This window comes from Kryptolebias marmoratus, linkage group LG21, assembly GCF_001649575.2.
Source record: "Kryptolebias marmoratus isolate JLee-2015 linkage group LG21, ASM164957v2, whole genome shotgun sequence".
Classification (NCBI taxonomy): domain Eukaryota; kingdom Metazoa; phylum Chordata; class Actinopteri; order Cyprinodontiformes; family Rivulidae; genus Kryptolebias; species Kryptolebias marmoratus.
In genome coordinates this window covers 11428075-11454635 of record NC_051450.1, presented here as the reverse complement: position 1 = coordinate 11454635, position 26561 = coordinate 11428075, and the positions used below count along the sequence as shown (strand labels likewise).

General features: G+C 41.3%; 4 protein-coding genes across 14 annotated transcripts in view; 2 read left to right on the top strand and 2 right to left on the bottom strand.

Moving 5' to 3' along the window:
- Positions 1–556: 556 nt before the first annotated feature.
- On the bottom strand, positions 557–10485 carry yme1l1a (YME1-like 1a). 2 transcript variants are annotated; one of them, XM_017406283.3, is made up of 18 exons: positions 10246–10281; positions 9577–9696; positions 7669–7837; positions 7469–7570; positions 7251–7360; positions 6915–7065; positions 6692–6799; positions 6089–6262; positions 5822–5974; positions 5597–5729; positions 5449–5511; positions 4866–4978; positions 4546–4701; positions 4271–4422; positions 4054–4180; positions 2629–2702; positions 1558–1644; positions 557–1463 (listed from the first exon to the last, which is right to left on the bottom strand). In XM_017406283.3, the coding sequence occupies exons 1-18, from the start codon at positions 10279–10281 to the stop codon at positions 1323–1325; spliced, it is 2169 nt and encodes a 722-aa protein (XP_017261772.1). In that variant the 3' UTR covers positions 557–1322. The 2 variants fall into 2 exon arrangements, with proteins under 2 accessions (XP_017261772.1, XP_017261773.1); XM_017406284.3 differs by having other exon boundaries at positions 1323–1463; positions 6716–6799; positions 10246–10485.
- Positions 10486–10910: 425 nt separating this feature from the next.
- Positions 10911–17182, top strand: mastl (microtubule associated serine/threonine kinase-like). Of its 2 annotated transcripts, XM_017406368.3 has the most exons (12): positions 10911–11180; positions 11274–11411; positions 11767–11906; positions 11993–12081; positions 12165–12271; positions 12380–12539; positions 12632–12780; positions 12989–14044; positions 14144–14285; positions 15275–15388; positions 15472–15573; positions 16411–17182. In XM_017406368.3, the coding sequence occupies exons 1-12, from the start codon at positions 11013–11015 to the stop codon at positions 16566–16568; spliced, it is 2523 nt and encodes an 840-aa protein (XP_017261857.1). In that variant the 5' UTR covers positions 10911–11012; the 3' UTR covers positions 16569–17182. The 2 variants fall into 2 exon arrangements, 1 of the variants encoding a protein (XP_017261857.1); XR_005232601.1 differs by lacking the exon at positions 16411–17182 and having other exon boundaries at positions 14428–15388; positions 15472–15506.
- Positions 17183–17552: 370 nt separating this feature from the next.
- Positions 17553–23511, bottom strand: acbd5a (acyl-CoA binding domain containing 5a). 2 transcript variants are annotated; one of them, XM_017406822.3, is made up of 13 exons: positions 23373–23511; positions 23028–23155; positions 22694–22814; positions 21728–21800; positions 21524–21641; positions 20885–21091; positions 20624–20800; positions 20277–20356; positions 19982–20186; positions 19649–19851; positions 19018–19077; positions 18787–18896; positions 17553–18711 (listed from the first exon to the last, which is right to left on the bottom strand). In XM_017406822.3, exons 2-13 carry the CDS (start codon positions 23122–23124, stop codon positions 18699–18701), a joined length of 1464 nt encoding a protein of 487 aa, XP_017262311.1. In that variant the 5' UTR covers positions 23125–23155; positions 23373–23511; the 3' UTR covers positions 17553–18698. The 2 variants fall into 2 exon arrangements, 1 of the variants encoding a protein (XP_017262311.1); XR_001808362.3 differs by lacking the exon at positions 17553–18711 and having other exon boundaries at positions 18808–18896; positions 19018–19851.
- Positions 23512–24350: 839 nt separating this feature from the next.
- The window catches only part of abi1a (abl-interactor 1a), a 42372-nt gene continuing 40161 nt past the window's right edge, over positions 24351–26561 (top strand). For 2 of the 8 annotated variants that reach the window (XM_017406562.3, XM_017406561.3), the window contains exon 1: positions 24352–24556. In XM_017406562.3, the coding sequence (XP_017262051.1) occupies positions 24440–24556 (117 nt within the window). In that variant the 5' untranslated portion in view covers positions 24352–24439. Of the gene's footprint in view, positions 24557–26561 lie in introns of all 8 variants that reach the window. The other 6 variants (XM_017406560.3, XM_017406564.3, XM_017406563.3 and 3 more) reach the window with 4 other exon arrangements.

Genomic DNA, 26561 nt, shown 5'->3' with positions numbered 1-26561 from the left:
TATTTAAAAGATGCACAGTCTCGTCTCCATGGTTACATAATGTGCTGCATTCACTCCACATAGGCAACCACAGCAGGTGATCTATTTCAGGCTATTATTTTAACACCTTTCAGTTCTAAATTAAAAAAAGGCTGCTTTCAAACATCAGCTTTAACATTAGCTAGTAAAGAACAGTAACCTGTGGTAGCTAATAGGTAATGTCACCTCACTTTGACAGCAGAATTGATCTGAAATTACCAGAAAAACGTCATTAAAATATGAACCATTGGTCAAAATAGTTAAAAATATTTAGATAGAAATGACACACAATTCAAAAGAATATAATGTATTGTAACATCCTGCACTAAAAGTTTAAATGACCTGATCTTTAAACATGATTTATGTTTAATTCATTAATCTACAGGCCTTCAAAATAAAACAATTTCCACATTAATTCTAAAGTGGTGCTGCACTTCAGTAACAATGTTGTTGTGCTTTCAGAACAGATGTGATTTGTCCGAACTTCAGACTTTCTTTGCTTTCTAACAAAAAAAAAGGAAAAAAAAAAGGCAGAAAATTGTGAGTGAGAGCAGCTTTATTTTGGTCATATTACTCCGTCATACGAGCCGACATTCCAGCTGGAGACTTCCTTCTTGTCTGGCCGCAGGTTATCAGGTTTCATGCCGGAGTTGAACTTTAATTCTCGAATTGAAAACATTCACGAGTGTTTCCTGAGAGTAGTATTTATTATATTTGAGTTTCAAGGTCTTCGTCTATAGTAACAGAAAGAAGCACCAAATGAGTCCTTTCTTCTAGTATTTACACGCAGTGAGCTCCTCTCACCGATCACTTACAGGAGGTCAGAAAGGACCCGTGAACGAAAGAACACACCTTTGGGCACTTAAATAAATAAAACAAAAACTAGCATATGTGAGGGAAATACATAGAAATGATGAAAAGCTCCTCAGCTGAAGAGGATGTTCGACACTGAGATACTTTAGGGTCCTGCAGTGTTCGTCGGGTCGACAATGAATTTATGCAGCTACTACAGAGCTCCTCTGCTGTAAAAGGAAAGCTGACCTGTCCCTAATTTAACTTACAGAAAACACCTCATTATGAAGTGCTTTAAAACTGCTNAAAAAAAAAAAAAAAAAAAAAAAAAANTCAGGATCTTTTGCTGGAAATGATACGAAACTAAATCAGTTAAAAAAATAGATGAGAGGGGAACATGATCATTTCATCGTAATCTTCACATTATCAACGAACGTGAACGAGAAGGCCTCCCGAAGGCCTGTGCTCGATTGCACCGCTTCTTATTTACATGATTAAAAAGTCCTAAACGTCTAATGGTCCAGAGATTTCCCTTCAAGCACCATCTGGATCTCCTTGGCGTCCAGGGTTTCGTATCTGAGCAGAGCGTCTGCTAGCTTCTTGTGCTCCTTGCTGTAGGTCTTCAGGATGTTTTTAGCTCGCTCGTAGGACTCCTGCAGGGAGGAGATTAAAAAAAAAAAAAGCTTGAAGCTGATCCGAAAGGAGAAGCTAAAAAAACGTCTGCATTTGCCGCGGAGCGGAGCTCACCTTTAGTAAGGCCCTGACTTCCTGTTCGATAGCAGCTTGCGTCTCGGGGCTCTGCTTGGATACGTCTCGGTAGGTCATGACCCCGAGCTGCGGAAAAAAACAACAAATGTGTCTTTCAAAGCGGAACAAACAATGAGGCTTTTCAGACTTTAAATGAGGATCAATATGACTGTCGATGGGTGACTTCAGTCGGAGTTACAAACAGCTCTTTGTGTGCACAAAAAACAGCTTTATCTTCAGCTCTGTCTGTGTGTTTAATGCACAATTTAAAGCTTAGCTAGTCGTGATTTTCAAAGAAAAATAAATCCGAGTATATGATGGAAACATCTCCCCAAATATGTTTGGACCACCAGCTTTAAACAAACAGTTACTTTGCAATAACAATATTAAAATCACTTTATGAACTACAGGTGACAGATGTCCTTTTTAATGTGTCTACAATGTTTAATGTAGGATATATGACAGGTTAAAAACACCCTTCACCTCCAGTTTTGAAGAGCAAAATCTGAGCTCTGATAGAAGTCAGTGATGGTTTGGGTGTGAAGACAAGTCACCTACGGTTTGATGTACAAGGCTCTTCTTGAGGAGATTTTTATTTTTTAATCAGATTTTAGACCAAACCCACAGAGAAATAAGAATTTGTTCTTTTCTAGTTTCATAATACCATTAAAACCTAACATATACCGCCACCTAGTGGCAACATGGATCCAAACTAACCTCACTCAAATGAGTTGGAAAATGAAGTGATCATTAAGGAGGTGAAATCAGAGGGATAACCAAACATTTATAGATTGAACAAGACTAGATGACGAGCTCTTTATTTTTTTCTAACTAAGCATTAAAATGATGACAAAACTTTCCATTCATCTCCATTTCTGTTCACACCCACCCACACCCACCTACTCTTTCTTTAGCTGCCATTTCATTTAAGCAATGATGATAAAAAAAATAACACATTTTCAGGACGTACTCCAGTTTCTTACAGAAGCCCTGAAGCGCTGAGTCATATTTCTTTCTTTATTTTCTTCAACAAAACACAACATATTAAAGTTTGGTTCAAAGTTTGTTTACCTTGTCGCTCATGCCGAATCTGGTTACCATCAGTTTTGCTATTTTGGTTGCACCATCGAAGTCGCTGGAGGCTCCTAAAACCACACAAGAAAAAAAAGGAGATTAAAAGTGATGTTGTGTAATGAATGGAACACACAGATGATAACATCTGACACAGACACAGTCATAGAAAAAAAAAAAGTATTTCCTCTTTCCAGTCTATTGTTTTATATACAAGGACAGAATAAAATCATCTGGTCTTTTCTAAGGTTCGACAATTATTTCACTTTAACCTCAAATGTACAAAAACACACAACCGATTCCCATTGTGTCATTATTTATTAAACTATAATGAAGACAAAATGGAATAGGTGTGGGAAAAACTGAGTCCATCCTATGATTGAACTGCTTGAAGTTGTGCCTTTGATAACAAAGTAGTCATTTCCTGCATGACTTTATGGTTTTTACAACACTGCCTCAGTTCAATGAGGTTTTAATTGAGATGTGTTTATGCAATTCATTTGTCGTGAACTTTAACCTTTACCCTGTAAACTGAGGCCTGCAGAGTCTGAGATGGAGCTCTTAAGTTTTTTAGGAAATTCTCTGAGCATTGCACAGTAAATGGTAAACGAACTGTACTTATATTGCACCTTTCTAGCCAATCAGGTCACTCCAAGAGCTTTATGAGCCAATCTGTGCCCTCATTTACCCATCCACACACATTCATACAGCACTGAATCTCTACAAAGTCTGAATAAATCATTCTATGGAGACTAATCAGTGCTTTAAACCCCATTTATACACCAATGGGGCCCACATTAAAGGCAGCTAGGGCTTCAGTGTCTTGCCCAGGGACACTTCAACATGTGACTCCTGCCAGGAATTAAACCTCCAACTCTCTCATTGAAGGACGACTGCTCTAACCACTGATCCATCCGTCTGACTTTAGATGAGTAGCTGCCTTAAATGTTTTCCACTTGTGAATAATCTTTCTCATTGCAGAATTATGGCTTTAAGCCGTTACCGTTAACATTTCTCAGACTGAACAGCAACAACAGGTCCTCTCATGTCATTGCTCCTGTCTTGACTTTGTGCAAACACCCACCCAGAGCAGCAAAGGGGACAAAACTCCTGCTTTTACAGAAGTGGGCGCTGATGATGATCAGGTAATCGAGTGGATTGAATTAACGGCACCTGGTTGCTAAAGGAAGCAGTAAGGGTGGACTTAGTTTTTCTATTTTTGCTTTGTTCCTGTTTAACAAAAAAATGACCCGGTGGATTCTGTTGTGTGTCCATCCTGTTCTATTCTATTCCCCTGAATTAAAAAAAGAAAGGATGTTCTTTTTCCCCGTGACTGCAGCTTAATCAGCTTACTTTATGGACTACTTCTGATGTAAATTGTACTGTATCACTAACAGAAGGTATCAATATTTCTGAAGTGTGTACCTGTGGTGATGTCGTCGTCTCCAAAGATGAGCTCCTCTGCGACCCGGCCACCCATGCTGACATCCATCTGAGCCAGCAGCTGGGCTCGTGTCTCGCTCCAGCGGTCGTCCTCTGGGAGCATGGACACCTGGAGAGCAAACAGAAAAACAGCACAGATTAGTTTTAGGGTTTGGTTCTAAAAGGAGCTGAATTTATTGAAGTTACAACAAAAACTAACGTGGCCAAGAGTTGGTCCTCTGGGCATGATGGTAGCCTTGTTTATTGGCATCGCGTCTTTGGTGTAATAGGCAACAATAGCATGGCCGGACTCATGGTACGCTGTAATGGTCTTATTCTTCTTGTCTATTTCAACGCTGCGCCTCTCGGGACCTGGCAGGAAAAAGACAAAGAGAAACGAAAGATTAAAGCCTTTCATTCATGCTGGAGTTCCTTCTCCTGATTTGTCTCGTGTGATATGCAACGAGAGCCAATCAGAGTGCTGCGTTTATTCACCCATGAGGATCTTGTCCTTTGCAAACTCCAGCTCCTTCAGCGTCACCATCTCTTTTCCGTCCACTGCTGCCTTTAGGGCTGCCTGGTTCACGAGGTTCTCGAGCTCTGCTCCGGAGAAGCCCACTGTGCCCCGGGCGATAATCTCTGCATCAATGGCTGTGAAGGAACAGGTGAGCAGACACAAAAGTCTTCTTCACAAAACATTCCTTTGAGGCTTAGTTTTCTCGTGTGTAAGAGGAGAGCAATCCGAAACACTAACAAACCCAAAGGTTACAAATTATCAGCTAGAATTTAACAAAGCGTCCCACAAGGAGACCTACCAGGGTCCACTTTGATCTTTGAGAGGTACCAGTTGAGAATTTCCTTGCGTCCTTTCACATCAGGTCGAGGGACGTTCACCTGCATGTCGAACCTCCCAGGCCTCACCAGAGCACTGAAGCATGGCAGCAATACAAAAAAATACATATACCGTAGATATAAATTAAATTAAAAGTTAAAACCCTGAGCTCTATCTATTTACTAATTATAAAATGAATGAAGAAAATTACCAGCTCGGAATAACTGCCTACATTTTAATAACTATATGTACACTATTAAGATTTTTTTTTAAACTAGCATACAATTTATTTATTAAGATGCATGCTTATTGTTTATTATTTTCCCCATGCAAATGTGTACAAGCAATCCAGTCACTGTCGAGTGAAAATGGTTTAAATAAATTCAGTGGACAAATACAATAAAAATGGAAGTTTTGTATAATTAAGCTACTTGATGCAATTTCCTTTCACGTTTCGGAACTGCTGACATCATGTTAAAACAGTTCAGTCAACATTATTATGTTCTACTTAAACAAACTAAATAATGTGCAAATAAAACAAAGATTCCTCTAAAGTGAGAACATACTTATCCAAAGCCTCTGCGAAGTTTGTAGCGCCGATAACGATGACGCCTTCATTTGGTTTGAATCTGTAAAACATTAAAGTGTTGGTTATTTTAGGCGGAGATTTGCTTCGTCGTTGAAGAAGTTGCAGAGATCGTAAATAAAACGGACCCATCCATTTCAGCCAGCAGCTGGTTGATGGTTTGTCTAGAGTAGGGATGCATAGGAGACTCAATCCTCTTCCCACCCACGCTGTCCAACTCGTCGATGAAGACGACACAAGGAGCACTGGCTTTTGCCTCTTCTACAAATCACACAACAACAAAAGGCTTCAGTTTGATACATCTTCAAGTCACGTTTTTTTTGTTGTTTTTATTTTTTATTTTGCCAACTTACTGAAAAGGTTCCTGATCCGACTGGCACCTACACCCACAAACATCTCATCGAACTCTGACCCTGAGGCGTAGTAGAAAGGCACGTCAGCCTCCCCGGCTACAGCTCGCGCTAACAGAGTCTTTCCTGTGCCTGGGGGGCCTACAAGGAGGATCCCTGTGGAGATGGAACAAAGTTTAGACAAAACAAACACTGTATTCTAGATTATTATCATCATCACACACACAAACACACACAAAAAAACAGAAATACTGAAAGTGATAATGGTACCTCTAGGCAGCTTTCCGCCCAAAACAGTGAACTTCTGAGGGTTCCTGAGAAACTCAACGACATCTTGCAGCTCATTCTTCGCCTCCTCCACTCCTTTGACGTGCTCAAATGTCACGTTCTTCATCTGGATGGGGTCGACCGATGAGTCGAGGCCGGACGTGGTGCGGAACCTCACTGCGAAATGCCCCACCCAAGAAGCAAACTTTTAAGAACAAGATTCCTTCACGTTATCTTATAATTACAAATAAATTAACGTCTTTATGCTTACTGCGGCCCACATTGTAAACATGAGGATCCAAATTTACAGCTATTCATTTTACACCAGCTGGGCAGAAAATATAAATAGCTAGTGTAGATATATAGTGAAAGAATTAATAAAGAGTAGCATGCACAAATTATCAGTCAAACTCTACATGCACACCGCAGCACATAAATGATATTTTATCTTATCAGTGTTTTAAACCACACACGTGAATTTAAACTTTGATTTCAAGGGATAAGAGATTCTTAGAGATGCCAAAAAGGATGTAGTGTTATTTCAGTGTGCGTGTAGAGCTGTGATTTCATTTGCATGCATATGAAGGAATGAAAACCAAAACAAACCGGCGTCAGAAAAGGAGCCTTTACCGGAGAAAAACGGGGTTCTCGACAGGCCATAAATGCCAATCAGTAGGAGAACGAGCAGGATCAACCTGGTTCTCCTCAGTGACTCTGTCAAAACAGCACAGAGAAAGTTAACTATGAGCTCCATCCATCTGCATGTCGTCCAACAATCACATTTCCTCTTTAGGTGAATAACTGAAATGTTGGTACGTGAGCTACATGCCTTGTGTTCTCTGAGTTAAAGCTTGAGCCCTCATGAACCCATCAGTGAAACCCGTCTTGAAAGCCTCCTGCTGGTTTTCAGGAAGGTTTTTCTGCTGTACCACTTGGTCCAGAGAATGCGCCTCAGCTCCTTTGTCCTTCAAGAGCAACCCCTGTGACAAAAAACAAACAAAAACTGCTTTTTCTCCCCACTCCAAACCTTTAAATAAGAGCTAAAAAGGTCTGTTTTTACCTTTTTATACAGCTTGAACAGTAGTTTGACACATACGTCAACCTTATCTTTACATGAACATCTTTTAAATAAATCTTAACCATGTCAAATCAATAACAGGCATACCTTCATGAAAGCTGGTGTGTAGGCCTCAGATTCTACCGGACCGTCATAACTGGACTCCACTCGTCTGGTCTTTGTTCTAAGAGTCTTAAATCCTCGGCTCTGAACCCACACTACAAGGAACAACACATAAGTCATTGGGTGAATTAGATAACAAAGCATGATCCTACATTTCAAGTTCTTCACACATCTATCAATCTAAAGTTAGATTATTTTTGTACCAGGTAAAAACTGTAGGTCTGAGCAGACTTCTCGAAGAGGGCTGTGGTACTGTCTGTGGAACAACGAAGAGCCTGAACCCCATAATCTTCTTTGTGAAACCCCTTTGAAGGAACAAAAAATAAATAAATAAATAACTTTAAGTTCATTTCATAAAATGCCAACTTAAAATAAAAAAAATGGTCTGTGTTGAGCTGCTCACCATGCTTGTTTTGAAAGAAGCTGTCTGCAGAAACGTGACTAGTCCTCCATATTGAAGTAACAGTCGGAGGCTCTTCTGGACTCGGTACCGGCAGTAACCTGCTGACCAGCTCATTCAGCTGACTCACCCGGACCTCTGAAAGACCCAGATCCCTCAGGCTAACACTCGGCTGGGAAGAAATAACAACAGGAGCAGATTATTCACACGTCAGCAAGACAATTGGCTTTGCACCCTTGAAGAACTTTAAAAGAAGCCTTTGAGAATACAGTATAGTATATAATATTTTTTTACAAACTCAAATGAAGTCTACTCTGGGATGTGCAAAACAGCTTTGATAAAAAGAAATACTGATCATGTACTGTGTCATTTAAAAGGAATTTCCTAATCTTTTACTGGAAAAAAAACAACTTGCAGCTAAAAGCAAAACATTTCTGATTATGTTTTAGCTTAAAAACGTGAGACAGCAAGACTACATAAAATTTTAAAGTCTAAATAATTATTTTACAACAGCACAGCTTTAGTAGAGATTCAATAGAATTTGGTGTATTGTAAATTTTGTTGAAAAGATAAGTCTAACTCACTTGTGATCAGAATAAAGCTGGTTTAGCGAGGCTTACTCTGAATCAAATTTAATCAGCACTCAGGATAACAATCAAAAGAACTGATTGATTTGGACAAACTCTCCAAGTGATTAAAAAAGAATGGAGTAAAGGAGCCACTAATCATGCCAGAGCAATAAAGTAATAGAGACCAGGGTCTACCAGACAGGACCCAAGATGCAGGCTGTGCAAAGATGCAGCTCAGACAGTCCAGCACATAACAGCAGGATGTAAGCTGCAGGCAGGCAAAGCATCATACGTTAAAATGGTGTACAAAAACATCTGTGCCGAGTATGAACTGGAAGTCCCACAGGCAAAGTGGATGTCCTTCGAGGATGGTGGAGAATGGCAGGGCTAAGATACTGTGAGACTTCCAGATCCAGACTGACTAACAGGTGATGGATGGCTAACCAACTGGACATTGTGGTTGACAAGATACAGAAGAAGGCAGCGGTGATAAACAGCGTGATAGTAGTGATCATAAGTGTAACTTCAAGAAGAAGAGAAGCTTGAGAAATACCATGGGCTGAAAGAGGAAATAGAGAAGCCATGGTGGTGTCAGTGGCCATCAGAGCACTCGGGTCTGTGACCCACAACTGGCTGAGTGGCTCCAACAGATCCTAGGAATAACCTCTCTGTTCAGAAGAGCAGCTAAGATACTGAACAGGACCCTGAAACTCCCAGGTCTTTTGAGGGAGCTCGATAAACTGGTCATGGCTAACCAACTGGACATTATGATGCTCAACAAATGTGTAAACCTCAAGTTTATAATTATAATTTATAGTATATTTCTAAAATAAAAAAAACAATACACAGATTTTAGTTTTTTTTTCCAATCAGAAAGTTAGAGGTTTGATTCCCAGCTCTGTAAGTTGCTTTGCAAAACTGAGTTGTGACTGATGAGAAAACAACTGTAAGAAAAATTTGTGAAAATTGCCAGAAAATATGTGAATTTTCAGGAGCAGTCTCACCAAACTAAGTGTCTGTGATCAAGTGACCTGCGGCAAAATTCAGATGGGTTTAGACAGGTTGAAAACACCTGCGACGACTTTGTGACCATGTCGAGAAAAAGCTTTTTTTTTTTCCAGAAGCTTTTTTTGGAATATGTTCAAAACTCAAGCAAAAAATCTGTGTACCTGTGCAACTCCCATAACAATGTTGAGGATCCTAAAGGACATTTGGGAGACTCTCTCACGAATGGCAGCTACTCACAGTGCAGAGAGATATCATCTTCAGCAAGGTTTAAGTGTGGAGCATTTACCTAACCACTACTGCATAATCGCCAACAGATGTATCACGTCTCTCTTACCTCTTTTAGATATGAACTATGTTCCTGAGAGAAGTCTTTGTGAAGGGTCTGGACCGAAGCTGTGGCTGAGTTCTTCAGAGAGTGAAGGGCATTGATGACCTGGCTGAAAGGCACTATCATCTGAGAAACAACAAAACAGAAGAACAGCAGCCTTTCATCACATGGTGACATGAATAACCTTGGCATTAACCACATCCACACAATATCCACATTAGTTACTGTTTAACAAAATTAGATAAGCTTTGTTGGATTTCAAATGGATCTGCTAAATAGGACAGTGAGTCAGGATTAAGTGTTATGAAAGTTAAGCTCACATGCATTTGACTTATCGATTTTTAGATAATTAAATTATCCCCTACAAAATGACATTACCTTTGGTCTACCTATATCGGATGATAATATTATGACCAAAACTATCTGTTTTTCTAGTGCTCAGAAATCAGACAACATGACGCAAGCATGGGCTGATACTGACATGCTAAATGCTAGCTTTAGCTAAGCTAAGTTGTCAATGACAAAAACAAAAGTCAAAACAAAAATAAGCCTGTAGCGAGTCATTGGCTGCTCTCGTAGCACTTTACTACAGGTAACGCAAATTTTACAGCTGGAAATGTTGTCAGGCAAATCCACATTAGTGAGCCAAATCAACTTGCTTCTGAGTGCGCTTACCTGCTGGGGTTGAAATGACGTCGATAGCGAAAACATTTTGTCTTAAAATATTTAAAAATATGTATTTAGATGGTAACTGAGTAAGGACAGACCCTCTATACAATGTTAATAAACGAATCCTCCTCGAAGCGGTGTCCTTTGTGTTGTTCTTCTAACACAACGCTCAGAAGTTACACAACTTTTTTTTAGCTAACTACAGCAAATGGATTCTCCGGCTTCTGAGGTCAAATGGACTACAAAATGACGTCACTACCGGGTACAGCTTGCATAATGGCGTCACGTATATACGATAATGGTCACGTATGCCAATAAAACCTCAAAATATTTCAGTTTAAATCAAAATACAACTTTAATTTAAATTCACATTTGAGAAGGTATACAACAAGAATAACACTAAAAACATATATTATTATTTTGCTACTTTTTTGACGTGACCATTGTCGTGACTGCCTGATTGAAATGTAAAGTTTGTTAATACACAAACTGCATGGTTTATTATGTCATAGTTTAACAAAAAATGTTTCAACAACATAAGAGCTTGATGTTTTAAATACAGGAATGATATTTAATTACATACCACTTTGTCTGATTCTTTTGCACGGGCATATTTTTAGGTTACTAAATTCACGTCAAAGGACCCGTGACGGGACAGGGAATTCAAATTTCAAAACAAACCCAGAACAGTTGTTTTGTCATGCAGGTGTTTACTTACGGCTAGCTGACTGTTTCAGAACAAGACGATTTTTTTTTGTTGGAGCAGTTGAATAATGGAGGTGGAGGAAAAACACGACTCGGGTTCAAATGTAAAATCGGTGGAAGTTCCGAAACCACCTTCGATCGACGATTTTAACATTTTGAAACCCATTAGCCGTGGCGCCTTTGGCAAGGTCTACCTTGCTCGGAAGAAGTGCAATTCACGTTTATATGCAATTAAAGTGAGTCTATTAGTCTTTGGCGACTGTGAGTAAACAATTTAACACGATTTAAACTGATCTCCTGTCTGAATTTCCTCATTCTCTTTCTGCCAGGTGATGAAGAAGGCGGACATGATTGACAAAAACATGACGAGCCAGATGAAGGCAGAGAGAGACGCACTCGCTCTCAGCAAAAGTCCCTTCATCGTTCACCTGTTTTATTCCCTTCAGACAGCTACAAAGATCTATCTGGTAACACTGAGCGATTGAATTCTAAACTTTTGTTTGTTTTTTTGACTGGTATTCAAGTATTTTAGGAGGAAGTAGAAACTACAAAGGTCAGAAAAAAATATTATATGATTCCTGTCAGGCAATATACTTTGCCAGGTCATTGTTGTGCTTTTGAGAGTAGCTCATATATTTGTGATAAGCTGGTTGTGTCATTTGTGACCAGATTATTTGTTGTGTGGACTATTGACCACTGTTGTTGATTTATATTGCAGCAGAACTACAGAAGTCTCTGACCTGAAACACTCAGCTGAAGCTTTAAATATTAAAAAAAAGGTCCAGGTTAAGCAACTTTTAACCTTCAGATTCTTGTTTATAGGTAATGGAGTACCTGATTGGTGGAGATGTCAAGTCTCTCCTTCATATCTATGGTTATTTTGACCAGGATGTGGCTGTAAAATACATCTCAGAGGTTGCATTGGCTTTGGACTACCTCCACCGTCATGGCATAATCCACAGGTATGGATGTGTGCGGGTTGTTGTTAAATATACATTACGCTGATTCACTTCGCTCTGTAAAACATGTTGGAATTTTAACTTTTCAGAGACCTGAAGCCAGACAACATGCTCATATCCAACGAAGGTCACATCAAGCTAACCGACTTTGGTCTTTCGAAAGTCAAGCTCGACAGAGGTATGAAGTCTTTTCATTGAACAAACTGTGCCCGTCACCACATGTTAGATTCACGATTTCTGTGCGGCTTCTAATCCACACAGAGCTGAGTCTTATGGATATCCTTACCACTCCGTCCTTGGCTAAACCAAGGAAGGATTTCTTCCGCACTCCGGGTCAAGTTCTCTCTTTAATCAGCTCTCTTGGATTTGTAAGCAGATTTGTCAAAAAAAAAAAAAAAAAAAGTTGTCCAGTTTTTGCGATGACCCACGTGCAGTTTGTTGTACGTAACTTCCTTGCCGTTTGTCACAAACTCCAGAACACACCTGCGGGAGATGGCAAACGTCACTGCAGCGCCTCTGTTGTGTCCAGCCCGATGTCCTGCGGCAAAATCAAACCAAAGAACAACTCTCTCACTTCTCCCTTGATGTACAGCAAAGATCAGCAGTTTTCTCCAGCAGGCTACATTAGTAAACCGGGTACGTCATTAACAGAAGGGAAAACACCGTTCAGACCAGTCATCCACACATCGCCTGGGTGGCATCATTTAATCTGTACTTTGTTTTTGCAGGGCCTAAGAGCAGAGTGTTCAGTCCTCATAACCTGGCCAGAAATTTGACACCAACGTTGCTGAAAAACAGAAAGCGGTTCGAGACGATAAGCGGAGGCAGCACCACCGACACGGAATGTGGCGTCAGTCCACTGTGGGAGTGTGAGGAGGTGGGTGATTGTGATCTACAGATATTCTGTGGTCCTGAACAAATTTCCCCAAGGGCACAATAAAATGTATTGCATTGAATCATTTTAAATGCAAATGATGTTGTTTCTAATGTTAAATAAATAAAAAAAAAAGATCAGTTCTTCCACTGTTCTCTCAGATTAGTTGTTTTTAGTGATTTTGTTTTTTCTATTTTTTTTTTTTTTTTAGAAAGAAAATGAATGCATCAATTATCAGAAAGTTACAGGACAGCCTGAGTCCAAAGGACCTGAACAGGCCCGGGGACCCACAAAGTTAGACACGGCTGGCGTCTCTACCAAGACTTCCAGTAGCGTGTCGAAAACGTCCAACTATGACCGTCTTCCAGAAAAAAGGTCTCTCAGAAAGAAGCTGAAGTCTGTCTCTGGAGCTCCGGAGGACATTCGTCCGTCAGTGAGAGACGGCGGTCAGCTTGCAGTTCCCTCGTCCGTGAAAAGGACATTTTCAGAAACCGAACTGAGTCCGGAACCGCTGGAGAGCCGAGCTAAGAAGAGAACCGTGGACTACAAGAGGTTCTTTGATATTCCAGAAGCGATTGCGAGGAATCAAACTGGCCTGACTGGGACGTTCGCCACCTTCCAAATAGGCGACTTCTTGGCCTCCGCTAAAGGAGATGAGGCAGCTGAACGCAGGAGTCCGAAGCGGTCCAGTCCCATCGCTGTCGCCAAAAGTCTGTTTAGGGAGCTGGAGGAGCCAGCGGAGGACGTGTTTGAAGACGGCGCTGAGGACATGGCGCATTTAATTTTCACGTCACCACTTCCTGGGAACGGTGACATTTGCAGGAACTTGAGCCTGGACTCCGACGGATCCATGCACGAAAGCTCTCTCATCCTGGACAGCCACGCAGCGGCTCTCCAACCAGACACGCCCGTAGCAAATTCCCTTTTATCCGAGGACAACAAGAAGAAGAAAACCTCCTCGATGTGCGAATCTGTCGCCACGGGAACGCCTAAACTTGGCGGCAGAGCTGGATCTCAGTATTCCCTCCTCAGCTCACTCCCCGAGCTCGTCGTCGCACCGTCCCCGTCCTTCCTCAAGCCACGAAACGGCGTGGTGTTCCGCAGTTACTGTAGCTCCATTAACCGCTCCAACATGTCGGGAGTGTCCAGGTTCAGCGTCGGATCTGTGGAGGCTATGGACGTGTCCACCTCAGCTTCTTATCACTCGGCATTTGGAGCGGCAACACCCGTGCAGAGAAGACAGAACTCCAGCAGTTCTGATTATCAGGTTGGTGATATCAGGGTGCTTTCTAAAACACGGTTCAACATGTAAACGAGCAAATCCTTGGTTTGTCAGCCTCTCATTTGATTTCCCCTCTCTCGACAGACTCCTCGGCCCATGTCGACCTCCCACACCCCTTACAGGACTCCGAAAAGCATCCGAAGGGGCGCGCTGCCCGTCGAGGGGGCGCCAATTTTGGGAACCCCGGATTATTTGGCTCCGGAGCTGCTCCTCGGAAAACCCCACGGTAAAAGAGGGAAGCTCTTACGCGTAACGGCGTCAAATAGATCCCGGCTTCCTGTCTACCTGAAACGAAGCAGCGTGCTGCTTTGCTTCGCAGCTCCTTTTGACAGACGTTCTTTTTTTTTTTTATTTGTTTGTTTGTTTAGTGTCAGGAAGTGGTCGGTTTGGTAAGTTTGGAGAAGTATTCTTGCTTTAACGCAAGCAAGCTCGCATGTCCCCACCCCCCCCTCCGCCCACCCAAGGCTGCTAATGCATTAGAGGAAATGAGCTGATTCCTTTCCTCCCCGTTTTCCCATCCCCTCTGTTTCTGGGAGCAAACTGCGGGCCTGAATAGAGGGAAGGGAGTGTTGGTTTAAACTGTGTAATTAGAAGGGTTTGTTGTTGTTTTTTTTCTTTCGGTTTTTGGAAGAAGAGTCTCCTCCTAACATTGAGCTAACGCCATTGTTAACAGGGGAATGTGGAGGCTGATGTGCTTCTTAACTGGACAGATGGGCTTTTCTGCTTTCAAAAGCTTCAAATTTGGGCAGAGAGATAAACAAAGTCGGGTGCACAATGCCTTTTCTGTAGCCTGAATGGGCTGTCACATGAATGATCCAGTTTTCAGTATTTATTTACCATAACTAATAAAAAGGATTAATGATTTAAACTGTTGTAGCTGTTGAAAAGCAGAATTTATTGTTGTAACACTTCATTATTGGTCATAAATATCAACATTTATGCACAATACACTCAGCTTTCATGATTTGTGATGACATCCCAAGCTACCTGTTATTGTTCACATGCATGTTAAAGTGAATCATTGCTGGGATCATCCTCTCCTGTGACACTCGGGAGTGGAGGAGCGATGAACCGAATCACTTCACGCTTAGGCTTAGTCTAATGTAGTTTCTGCTTCAGCCACTGCAATCCAGTCAGGTCACACTAACGGGAGTCGCGGGAGGAGGCGTTCGTAACCCGCCGCCAACCGATGACCTTCCTCCCCTCTGCTCCCAGACTGCAGGGTGGACTGGTGGGCGCTCGGCGTGTGTCTGTTCGAGTTCCTCACGGGCGTGCCGCCGTTCAATGACGAGACGCCTCAGCTGGTTTTCCAGAACATCCTCAACAGAGGTGGGTTTTGTGTTTCCAACCTCCACACGGAGCCCCACCTCAGGGCTGGTTAACGTTTTTTTTTTTTTGTCTTGTTTTTTAAGACATTCCCTGGCCTGAAGGAGAGGAAGAACTGTCTGCAAACTCAAGGAATGCAATTGAAATCCTGCTCACCATGGACATGACAAAGCGCTCTGGTCTAAAGGGTAAGCTTCATCTTTTGAAAAATAGTTTTTGATTTGTTTTTTGGAAATTTTTTATTGATCTTCAGACTATTAAATTTTACTTTAAAGATCTTTTAATTAAAATGCCACGTTTGCCTGATTTTAAACAAACTTTGGCCCAACTAAGCCAAAAACTCTTTCATTGTTCAGGTTTTTTGACTGTTTTTCTTGTAAAATTATTATTAAAAGTAGTATTTTTTTGTTCATTATTTTTGGACAGATGGCATTGTTTAGGTGCTATCTTATAATAGTCTACTTCAAAATTAAACTAGATTTTGTAGGTATTTACTGTAAATGTTTAAAGGCATATATTTGATTTCAGATTCTCATTTTTGCATTTTGTAAATTCTGGTTTGTCTCCAAAAACTATATGTGGAAAAAAAAAATACTTTTCTCATTTTATATTTGACTATGTTCATAAAACATTTAAAGTAAAAAAATCTAACAAACAACTTTACATTTTAACAAACGACACCAAGATTCAGAGCTTTTCTTCTGTCACTAGATGTCTTCAAATACCTCAAACTATAGTATTTGTTGAAATAAATAAAAAAAAAATAGCAGTTTCATAGACCATTGCTTCTTCTAACACCTAATGCATATAAATGCCTAACTACTCAGAAAGTAAAATCTTCCACAGTAAAGATGTGCAAATTAGCGTCCCTGAACCAGAATAAAACTGGATTTTTGTGTTTCTGAAGTCCGTCCAGCTGTAAAACCGTCTGATTCCGGTCCCTCTGCTGAGTAGCTCCTTGCATACAGTCTGTGTTGTTTCGCTGATTATTGTGGATTCTGAACCCCCACCCCCCCTCACCCCAGAGCTCAAGTGCCACCCCCTGTTCGACGGCCTGGACTGGGACAACCTGCAGAACCAGCCGATGCCTTTCATACCTCAGCCCGAGGACGAAACGGACACCTCGTACTTTGAGGCAAGAAACAATGTTCAGCAGATTGCCGTGTCTGGCTTCAGCCTGTAGCTCTGGCTTTCTTTCTTCTTTTTTTTTATTGCACTGATTAAGTATTTAGCAGTAGCAACAAAAACAGAATCCTCTAAATAAATGTTAATGATTCCGACCTGTTCTCTGATCACTCTAATTCTTTAAAAGATATTTTACGTTATGTGCAATCACTATTATATACTGTGGGAAGGAACTTTATTTAAAATCTGTGTTACTTTAATGTGTGGTTATGTCTTTATTCTTAAACTGCTGCTGTTTTTGTTCATGTTTAAGGTTAATTTGTCATACGATCTGTTATTTTTGTTCAGTTTCTCTGCTGCTTGGACCCTTAAAATGTCTCTTTAAGGGCTGCAACACTGTTAAAAGAAAATCAGTGAATCAATGAATTCATGACTTTTTTTTAAAAATATAAATCTCGTCATCGTTCAGCGTCATTGTTTTACAGTTGGAGTGGTTCTTTGCTTTTATGTCGTTTCTGTTTCCAGACTGCAAGTTAACCCCTTTTGACTTGATATTTTTTTTCTGCTTTATTCTCAGAAAAAAAAGGATCATTAAAATGTCTTTATTATGTTGTGTCTTGTAGATTTCCCCTACAACATCAAAACACTTTAAATAAACCCCAAATTCTTTAAATGAAATGCTGTTTGAGAAGCTTTTATAACTTTTCTTTGTTGATGTACTTCTACAGCCTGATTTTCAAAGACACCCTGAACATAATAATAAAAAAAAATCATTTAGTTGAGAAAAAAAAACAGGATAATTTGTATTAAGTGGCAGAAACACATAATCTATGAGCATTCAGTTTAAAGCTAAATTAGTCTACATGAAAACAGAACAGTAGTACTTAAATAATTTAAAAAAAAATCCTTACAAACACAAACTTTTGCTTATCCACTTTGCCAGCAGCAGGCGTTATCATCAGCTCGGTGCAACTTTGTAGCTTAAAGATCGACAGACTAAACTTTCAAACAATGTCCAAAAACGACGCGGCCAGACTTCAACGACTTGTTAAAACTTTATTTTCAGCTGCGATTATCACATGCACACACCCCTCTGCACAGGCAGAGCAGTCAGGAGAAGCTTCAGTAAAAAGTTCGACCGTTTGCGTCGTTACTAAAACATACTTGCTCTGAAAAGCAGTAATTCATATTCTAGTCTTTGTAAATGTATTCTACATTAATACACACACGCAATTAAAATATTGCCTTTTGATCTAAACTGTACAGCTACTGTATACAATTTGTATAGAACTCTGTGAATACCTTTACACGGAAATTAAATATATTACATAATCTTCTATATTAGCATTTAAATGGTACAACATTAAAAAAAAACAGACATGTTATGCATCAATTATCAGAAATCTGAGTGGAAATTCCTCCCCACCTCTTGGCTCAGTAGGTGGTATGATTAATGATAACTTGGTCCAGACCTGCGACAGCTACAATAACTGAATGTGAGGAAATTAGAACTCAATCTACAGTATGGGTGTACCTGACGATGACAATGAGGCACTTTGTCCCTACTCGTGAAAAACTTGGACCAACCCGACGTGAGTCACAAACCGATGAGTGAAGGATTTAAAGCAACTTAGTTCATCACTTTAAGGCAAAGAACTCATTTATACAGCTGATATCTGGCGAGCAATGCCCTCATCGAAACGCATTAAAAACAATAAATATTTACTTATTCTAAGAGGAAGAATCACACGAATCAGTACAGTTTTACATTCAATCTTCACTTGTTACAAGGTTTTATTATAGCAGCATTACCTGGGCAGCTAATGAAATTAGGAACTTTCTTTTTTTTTTTCTTTCTGTGCAACAAAACCTACAGCTCGAAGACAACCGAGAAGCTACTGTAGTTGGTCTACAACCACGCTGACGATATTCTCTCTGAGCGCAAACCAGTTTTTGAACAGGTTCCAGTCCAGGCCGCGTACGGCCGCGCTCCCTCGTCGATTCCACATCCGCAGCGCAACGCAGCCGAGAAATCAACTCGTAAATCCTTTTCGTAGTGCAAAAGCAAAATTAGTGGGCTGGGAGTTTTAATCAGCAGGAAGGAGGAAGTTGCGGCTATTAGCAGCCCGATCGAAGACGTTGAAAGGGGGGCTCGTTAACGTCTGCGCCCCGTGGTTTTCTGACTGGATCAGTTGATGCGCCTGTTAAAAAGGACAAAAACACGTTTGAATTGAGCACATCATCAAAAAAAACGCTTTCTAGTATAAAAGTTGTACCTTCTTCTTCTTTGCAAATATGAACGGATAAGCCACTGAACAACAAATGGCCATATAACGGCGAAGATCACGCTGGCTGGCGAAATGTCGAAAGGCCACCAGGATGGCTTCTAGGTTGAGAACATATACAAAGTCCAAATGTTTTTTTTTTTTTGCTTCGTTGTACTTTTTAAAGCAGAACGCAGTTCAGGAAAAAAAAAAAAACACCAATATGGAGTCGAGTCTGTTTACCCAGTTCTTCTTCTTCACTGGAGGTGACACATACGTGGGAGAAAGAACCACTGATCTGGCCTGTGAAAACAGGAAAAAAAAAGGGAAATGTTTGCTCAAAAATAAAAAGTCACAAGCTTCTGACTGCATAGATGGTGCTCCGTTCATCCTGTTTACTGAGCCAAAGTACAAACCTCTTATCTGTCATTTAAAAAAACAAACAAACAAAAACCTTATCCATGCTGAAATAATAATAATAATAAAAAAAGATATGAACTTTGTTTGCAGCCTAAATGTTGTGTCAGTTCTTTATAATTATGGAAATGCCCATTAGATGCTGTTTGTTTTGCCATAACAAATAATTTAATTACAAGTCTGTTGACCTATATGTGCTATAAATGGTTCTTAATGAGGTGAGACAAAAAAAAAAGTTTCTCTGTGTCATTTTTGGAATGAACAATACGAAAAGGAAAAAATGTTTTAAATCTCCTGCCGCTGTGAAATGCAGGCAATTGTGTAAATTTTGTCTGTGTGTTCTTGAACCTGGACGGTTTTTAATAAAAACTAATGAGATTAGGGTTAAAGCAGCAACAACTAAATTCCAGTCCACTGGGACCGCGGTTTCCCCTCCTCTGAGGTAAGATGGTCCGACCTGGCTGGCGGTTAGAGCCTCCAGGGTGCGCAGCCTCTCCAGGACACTTTGCATGTCCTCCTGCAGCCTGGCCAGCGCCATGACGATCTGCTCATTCAGGCTCCCTCCGGCCGTTTCGCCGCCCCTCCAGCGCTCGCCGTCGCCATCTCCACCACTGTGCGTTGACATCGCAGATCCCGGGCTGAGGCCCGGAGACCTGGAGCCTAAAAGAAAAAAGCAGACATTACTTTACGTTCTTGATACATTTTAATGTGTTTTGTGCCTCTTTTCCCACCACAACCAGATTCAAACCAAGAACTTTTGAGTCCAAACTTCCTGCAGGTGCAACCGTACCTCTTCCTCTCCTAGACGAGGAGCTGCCCGGCACGTCTACAGTCAGCCTCTGTCTCTGTGAGCCCGTCCCGCCCGCCTCTCCGTCTTCACCCCCACACCTGAGGGCCCGCGGGGGACCCTGGACGTCCTCCTGCAGCTCCTCTATGGGCAGCAGGACGTGGCTCTCTTCATCCAGGTCGTCCAGAGATCGGTTGTGCTCCGAGCTCTAGATGAGAAACGCACCGAGTGAATTCCTCTGAGGTGGACTCGTTAATTTGGTCTGACCCAGATTTGTGTTTTTCGAGCTTTTGCTTGCCTCTTCTTGGCCAAACTGGTCCACAGAATCGCAGTAGACTTCACTGTCCGAGTCGCTGGCCAGGTGACTGGTCCCTGGATCTGTGGCGTGGAGGTCGTTCGATTAACTCAAGGCTTTGTATCAACAGAGTCATTAATTCATTGAATTAAAACGGTTCCAGAGCAGCTGATGCGTAAAGATTCAGAGCATGTTGATTTGCTGCGGCTCTCGGAACGAAGCTGAGCAGATTATCCCGTCACATGCTCCACTGATACCCAAGCACAGGCAGCAGGTTGTGTGTGTGTGTGTGTGTATATGAGCCTGAACACAACCAAATCAAAATGGGAGATGATTTTATTTTCTCTAACCTGTGTGGTGTCCATTGAGCAGGGGCTCGCCCGCTGAGCCCTCCTTGGAGTCGTCGCTGTTCGGAGCAGCTCTCGTATGATCCCCGTTCATCACGTGGGCGACCCCGTTAGCCGGTTTTCCATTCAGGAGGGCCGGTTTGTGTCTCCTGGCTGAACTCTTCTTCTTTGGTTGAGAAGCTGCAGGAAAAAAAAATTAAAACCCCAAATGTTCCGGAAAGAAATTCTTACGTTTAAACGCACTCAAAGGAGGAACTTTGTTACCTTTTCTAACTTCTATTATCTCTTCTTTCTCCTCCTCCTTCTCCTCATCTTCCTCCTCCACCTCATCATCATCATCCTCTTGTTGCATTTCTTCCCTTTCTTTGAGCCTGGCGGGCCGACTCTCCAGACTGCCGTTCATTTCCATGTTTCTTATGATGCTTTTTGCAACACTTTTGGTTTCCAGTGAATTTAGCACGGTGCCAAATCCTGCACGGCAAAAGGCGATCAGGACAAATCTCACAAACTCTTTCATTTTTTATTTTTTTTACGCAACTCTACGTTTACACAAAGCTGACAGCTACAGATCTCAGGTGCTGATGCAGCTGAATGCCTCGGTGGATACAGTTATCATCTGTTTCAGATGAACGTGTCATTCTCTGACAGCGAAGAGGACCTCAACTGTGCTAAACTACAACAGCTGCTCTAAAGCGCTAAAAGCATACGAGCTACAGCACCACACTGATTGTAAGCTACATCAACACACTGCATGTGTACACAGTCATACTTGCCTTCCAGTTGCCTAGCAAACTGAGTCAAACGGGCTGAGCGTGCAACAGGAGGCAAATTATAAAAAAGGTTAAGCTCCGGAGGCTGTTTCTACACCCATAAAAAGGGGGAAGGTGGGAGGGTTAACCCTACCTGTGCTCAGGTCCGATATCTGTGAGATCTTTTTCTTCTCGTCAACCAGCTCGTAGAAAGGGCCGAGGACGCGCAGAAGCTCCTCCACCTCGTCCGTTATGGGCATGCCCTCCAGGATCTGCAAATCCAACCGGGCGTTGATTTTGTTGCTCATTTAAAATCCATTACAAAAGAAAAAAAAAAAACACAGAGTGGAACACATACCAGCTTCATTTGATCGACATACGCTGCCATGGCTTCTTCTTTTGACATATCTTCAAGGGAATTCCATGCGTCCCTTTTATGATGAAAGTGAGAAGGGGGAAAAAAAAGAAGCCCTGCATTATCAAATGATCAGATAGTAAACTGAGCCACATCGAGTGTTTTCGGCTCTCCCAACAGGCCTGGGGACAGGGTGTTTTCTGCAAACTGAGGGTCAAAGGAGGACAGCAGCTTCACAGAGAGTTTCAGAGATTTTCTCCTAAGATCCTTGAGAGACACTGTCCGGCTCTGTGGGCTGGAGGTCACATTCCAAGCCGAGTCCAGAGACTCGGTTTGAGATTACACAGAGGGAGGCCATGTTTGCAGCTTCGGTCTTGTTTTACACAGAGTTTTACGCAATGTTGTTTCAGAGGTTTTTTTGCTTCGTTTTTTTTTCCCCTCTGATGGATGTCAGTGAAACCCTGCTGTTCTTACACCTTCCCCAAAGTCAAATTCAAGCACTTTTCCAAGCATTTTTTAAGGAAATTCTCAAGCTTTTCCAGCACTTTATAGTGGTAATAAATGAATTTAAAAAAACAGTGCACGCAACAAGACAATTTCACTACTTTAATGCGTGTTATTTCGGTTTAATTTTTAGTCAAGAGTATAAAAGTATATCACAGTTTACTGAGATTTTTAAATAAAATGCAACACTTGGAAGAGTTGGAGCAGCTGTGAAACTTTCTGACCTGCTTTTATTCAACGCAAAGTGACTATTTTGAATCTAAAAATCAAACGGCAAACGTAGTTTTCCCAAGCAAATTATCCAACATCCATAATGCATTTTCCAGGACTTTCAAGCACCAGAAGGAACCCTGTTGATCTCACAGTGAAATCTGTTGAGTCTAAAATAATACAGAGTAATGAAACTAAACCCTGACCAAATGTTTCCTTTATTAAAAGGCAGGAATGTGATGGAAGCACACTGACCATTTAGCTTTGCCAACTGCATCCCAGAAGCCAGGTCGTGGTATATTGCACGGTCCTACAGTGGCTTGTTTGTAGTAACTGTAGAACTTGAGCATCATGTCATTGGAGGGCTGAAAGGGACCTGAGAAAGAAAAACAAAACAAAGTCTGATGAAAAGAAAGTATCTGCAAGAAGCCCCATAAGGAAAGGCCTGGAGGCAGAGCAGGCTTTTGAACTGCTTGTTGTGATCATTCCTGCTGCAGCAGAGTGTCAAGTCTGACCTGTTAAAGTGGATTTCCTAAATCACCCAAGCTGACACCCTTGTCGTTGCAGCCGCGGGGGCTGGTTTACTCACCGTTCGGGGGCAAACTCCTGATCACTTTGACGGCGGCGTCGAACCTCATTTGGGTCAAGCGCTTCTCTTCCTCGACGCTGACACTTTCCACCTCCATGGCTTTCGCTCGGAGGCTGCCAACACAAGGCCTGCGGTGTGAAAAACAGCGGCGAAAACAAAAACAAACACGGCTCTGGGTTACTCTTTGACAGCAGCCTGTTTGTTTTGACCAACAGTCGGAGATTAAGCTAGTTGTGTATTAGGACACTCGCGTGCGACGCAGCGTCCGTAACGCCGTTATTAAAGTTTAACGCCTCCAACGTTTCCAAACGTTCAACGAAAAAGCTCTGAATCGACAATACTTACCCCTGAACTAATTCGCTTATTTATTCGTCAGAAAGCAACTTGCCCTTAGCCCTAAACCAGACGCCATGAACAGCAAATAAAAGCTAGGGCCCGGGTGCATTCTGTGAATTGTAGTTTTTCGATGGCAACCGTTCCTACAAATTCCATGATCCTCCGCGCTTCCTTGAAACTTCGCCCTGGGAAGTTGGTTTAAAGTTAAGCAAGCGGGTTTTTGAAAAGACGCGATAGGTTATAAAATCTAAAGAAAGTACATGTTAGGAAGTGAAAATATAAGTAGTTTTTCTCCTTCTTAAACGCCATACACGTTCACGTGTAGCTCACCGTTCATTTGCGTGTAAGACTACACTACCCAGCATGCTCTAGTCTGTATCCACTTTTTCCAGCTCGGGAGCGTGATACGCAAGCGTCTTATAAAAGTAAGATCTTTCACTTGTGTTTTTTTTTCTATACTAAAAAAATATTGGCCCATTTAGTTATTTTGAACAATATTTGTAGATAAATTGTTTTAGCACTGTTTTAATCATAACAGCAATGCACCAAATTACCTTTTGATTTTTGGTCAAATTAAACAACATTTAAATAACTTGTTTTATTGATGATGATTGTTATTTTAAATATACATTAAAGTAAAAAACACACACACACATAGATAGATAGATAGATAGATAGATAGATAGATAGATAGATAGATAGATAGATAGATAGAAAAAATTCTCATCCCTCAATCTTTCATTGGATTCATAGCTGGTTAGATTATAAAACCAAGCTAAAATTAATAAAAAAAAGTGTGATAAATTTAATAGATAATGATGATAAATATAAAAAGATGTTGCCGAGAGGATAACGCGGACACGGTTTCTTTTCTTTTTTTTTTTTTTAGATTGAGTGACTCCTCCTTTCTATCATTGACGATCTTCGGTTTGAAATCGGGGCCAGGAATCCCACAATAGCAGCCGGAGGAGTTTTTATTTTTTTTTTGTCGAAGCGGAGCTGGGCTGGTGGCTGGCTGTTTCAATCGAAGTGAAGGGAGGCAGTGGGAAGGGAGGCTCTGCAGGGAGAGATGTAAGATGGCAGAGCTACAAATGTTGCTAGAGGAAGAGATTCCGGCCGGTAAAAGAGCGCTCGTGGAGAGTTACCAAAACCTGACCAGAGTAGCAGACTACTGCGAGAATAATTATGTCCAGGTAAGTGAGTTTTCCAATACGTTATCGCTTTTCAATCCACCTTTTTTTTCCTTTTCCTCATTCTCCCTCTTGTCGCGAAAAGCTCCGGATTGGGACGCTTGTTGGGACAGGAAATGTGGGCAAAGAAACTAGTCTCGCGCGTGAAAGGAGCTCTGAAAGCGAGTTGGAATAACAATATTTGACGACTGTGCTTTTACGGCTGTGGGACGTTTCAGTCGCGTCTCTCTGCACCTACTATTGATCGAATTATTCCGTTTACCCAGAGGGTGTGTCTACTTTTTATGACTGCTCCGGGGTCGGTTTAGAAACTGCACTCCCCACTCTTACTACTGATGGGAAGGCCTGCACGTTTTACGTGTTACAGCCACCAAAACTAAATAACTATATACATATATTACCTCGTAGTTTTGTATGCGCTCAAAACTGTTTTAATTGTCAGCAAAATTACAAGCCTTACATGTCAGCTCTTTACACTCCATAAGGTCATTAAACTCACCATTTACTACCACAAAAACAGCTTTAAGGCACCACTGGGATCCCATTACAGTGGTGGTAAAATGCCTCTTATTGGACCTGTAAGCACTCAGTACCAATGATGTAATGTCAGGGCATGGCTTTTATTGTTCTTAGTTTATTTTAATGCCTGTAAACGGAGAATGTGAGCAGATAAATTAAGGGAACTTGAGTTGAGTTTGTGGGCTGGTGAGACAGAGAAAGGAATGCCAAAGTTAAGTTAGTAAAGGTAGGGAGGTATTGCTTTTGTTTCCTGCTCTCTTAGCTTATTCGTTGGGACATAATTGTTCTCTTCACTACCCGTCTTCCTTTAAGTGTTTTCAGAGAAAGGCAGCACATATGCACATTGTTGTTTTCCTTTTTTTTTTTAAGGTACAAATGAATCTGGATGCGAAGTCTGACGAAAACATGTTGCTTTTTGATCTAAGAGTATCTGAGCCATAAGCCTCTTTCACAGCACGCAGCAAGCTGTCTGTTTAAGGACAAACTCCCCGACAGAAGTCATGCATAGAGCCTGTTTTGTTTTATTTTATTTTTTCCAACAGGAACCCACCATATCAGCTACAGCGGGTGTGTCCGTTCCAGCTGTACTCCCCAAGGACTCCCTGTAATTTAGTTCTCTTCCTCACCCTCGGATGGATTTACGCCATTTCTCTGAAGTCACGGGGCAGACATTGCGGGACAGGAGTTCGGACAACTTCTTTATATCCCATACATACTTGTTGTTTTTTGTTTCCGAGACACTTTTGTTAGCGGTTAAATGTGCCGATAGTGCAGCAGGAAAATGAAGAGAAAAAAAAAAAAAACATGTTCAGTGGAACTAGATGTGGGAGTTTCCTTGTTCAGGATTTCCCAGAGTTGTAACACGAGACTGGAACGTTGCAAGCCGATTTCCCACCGTGACACAGTATTGAGAAAACTCTCTGTCTGGAGTCCTGGTTGGGATGTTTGTTACCTCCCCGTGTTAATGGTTAACAGCGTGGTTTTCAAATATTGTCCAATACAGCAGAAAAGAATCAGCAGTTTTCCTGATATTTACCATCTTTCTGGTTGAGCGGCTTCCTGAATAATGAAACAAAGGCCTGGCATTCCCCGAAGGAATCCATGTCACCTGCCTGCTTGAAGCATGGGCTGTGAAGGACTCTCAGCTACTACCACACCAAATTTCAGCTCAGTGGCTGTAAAACTGGCTGAGTTAGAGCCATTTTTTGTCTTGGCTGTGGCATCCATCTTGGATTGGGTTGACTCCAAAAGTAAATCAGCTGTAGATGTCCATCCAGTGAATACTTTCTGAGAGAAACGAACGTAGTCAGACAGAAAATGTGAAGGAGATGGATTTTAAATAAGACTTAATAGATTTGCTTTCTTTTTCCTACAGTAAAAATGTTGAAATAAAACCCATTATCTTATATTAAACTAAACTTAAACTGGCATGTGTTCATGTTTTAAGTTTCTATAATCAAATCTTATTTTATTCCTATTTTTTTCCATT

What these genes read in the sequence shown, in the direction of transcription:
- yme1l1a (XM_017406283.3), bottom strand. Translation starts at nt 10,281, where the DNA reads ATGTTTTCGCTATCGACGTCATTTCAACCCCAGCAG. An exon ending in TTTAACTCAGAGAACACAAG is followed by an intron (nt 6,800 to 6,914) that starts GCATGTAGCTCA and finishes CTGTTTTGACAG; the next exon opens with AGTCACTGAGGAGAACCAGG. An exon ending in AAAGATCAAAGTGGACCCTG is followed by an intron (nt 4,702 to 4,865) that starts GTAGGTCTCCTT and finishes GTTCCTTCACAG; the next exon opens with CCATTGATGCAGAGATTATC.
- mastl (XM_017406368.3), top strand. Translation starts at nt 11,013, where the DNA reads ATGGAGGTGGAGGAAAAACACGACTCGGGTTCAAATGTAAAATCGGTG. An exon ending in TAATCAGCTCTCTTGGATTT is followed by an intron (nt 12,272 to 12,379) that starts GTAAGCAGATTT and finishes CACAAACTCCAG; the next exon opens with AACACACCTGCGGGAGATGG. An exon ending in CCAGCAGTTCTGATTATCAG is followed by an intron (nt 14,045 to 14,143) that starts GTTGGTGATATC and finishes CTCTCTCGACAG; the next exon opens with ACTCCTCGGCCCATGTCGAC.
- acbd5a (XM_017406822.3), bottom strand. Translation starts at nt 23,124, where the DNA reads ATGGAGGTGGAAAGTGTCAGCGTCGAGGAAGAGAAGCGCTTGACCCAA. An exon ending in GCAGTTGGCAAAGCTAAATG is followed by an intron (nt 21,801 to 22,693) that starts GTCAGTGTGCTT and finishes TCATCATAAAAG; the next exon opens with GGACGCATGGAATTCCCTTG. An exon ending in GATAATAGAAGTTAGAAAAG is followed by an intron (nt 20,801 to 20,884) that starts GTAACAAAGTTC and finishes TTTTTCCTGCAG; the next exon opens with CTTCTCAACCAAAGAAGAAG.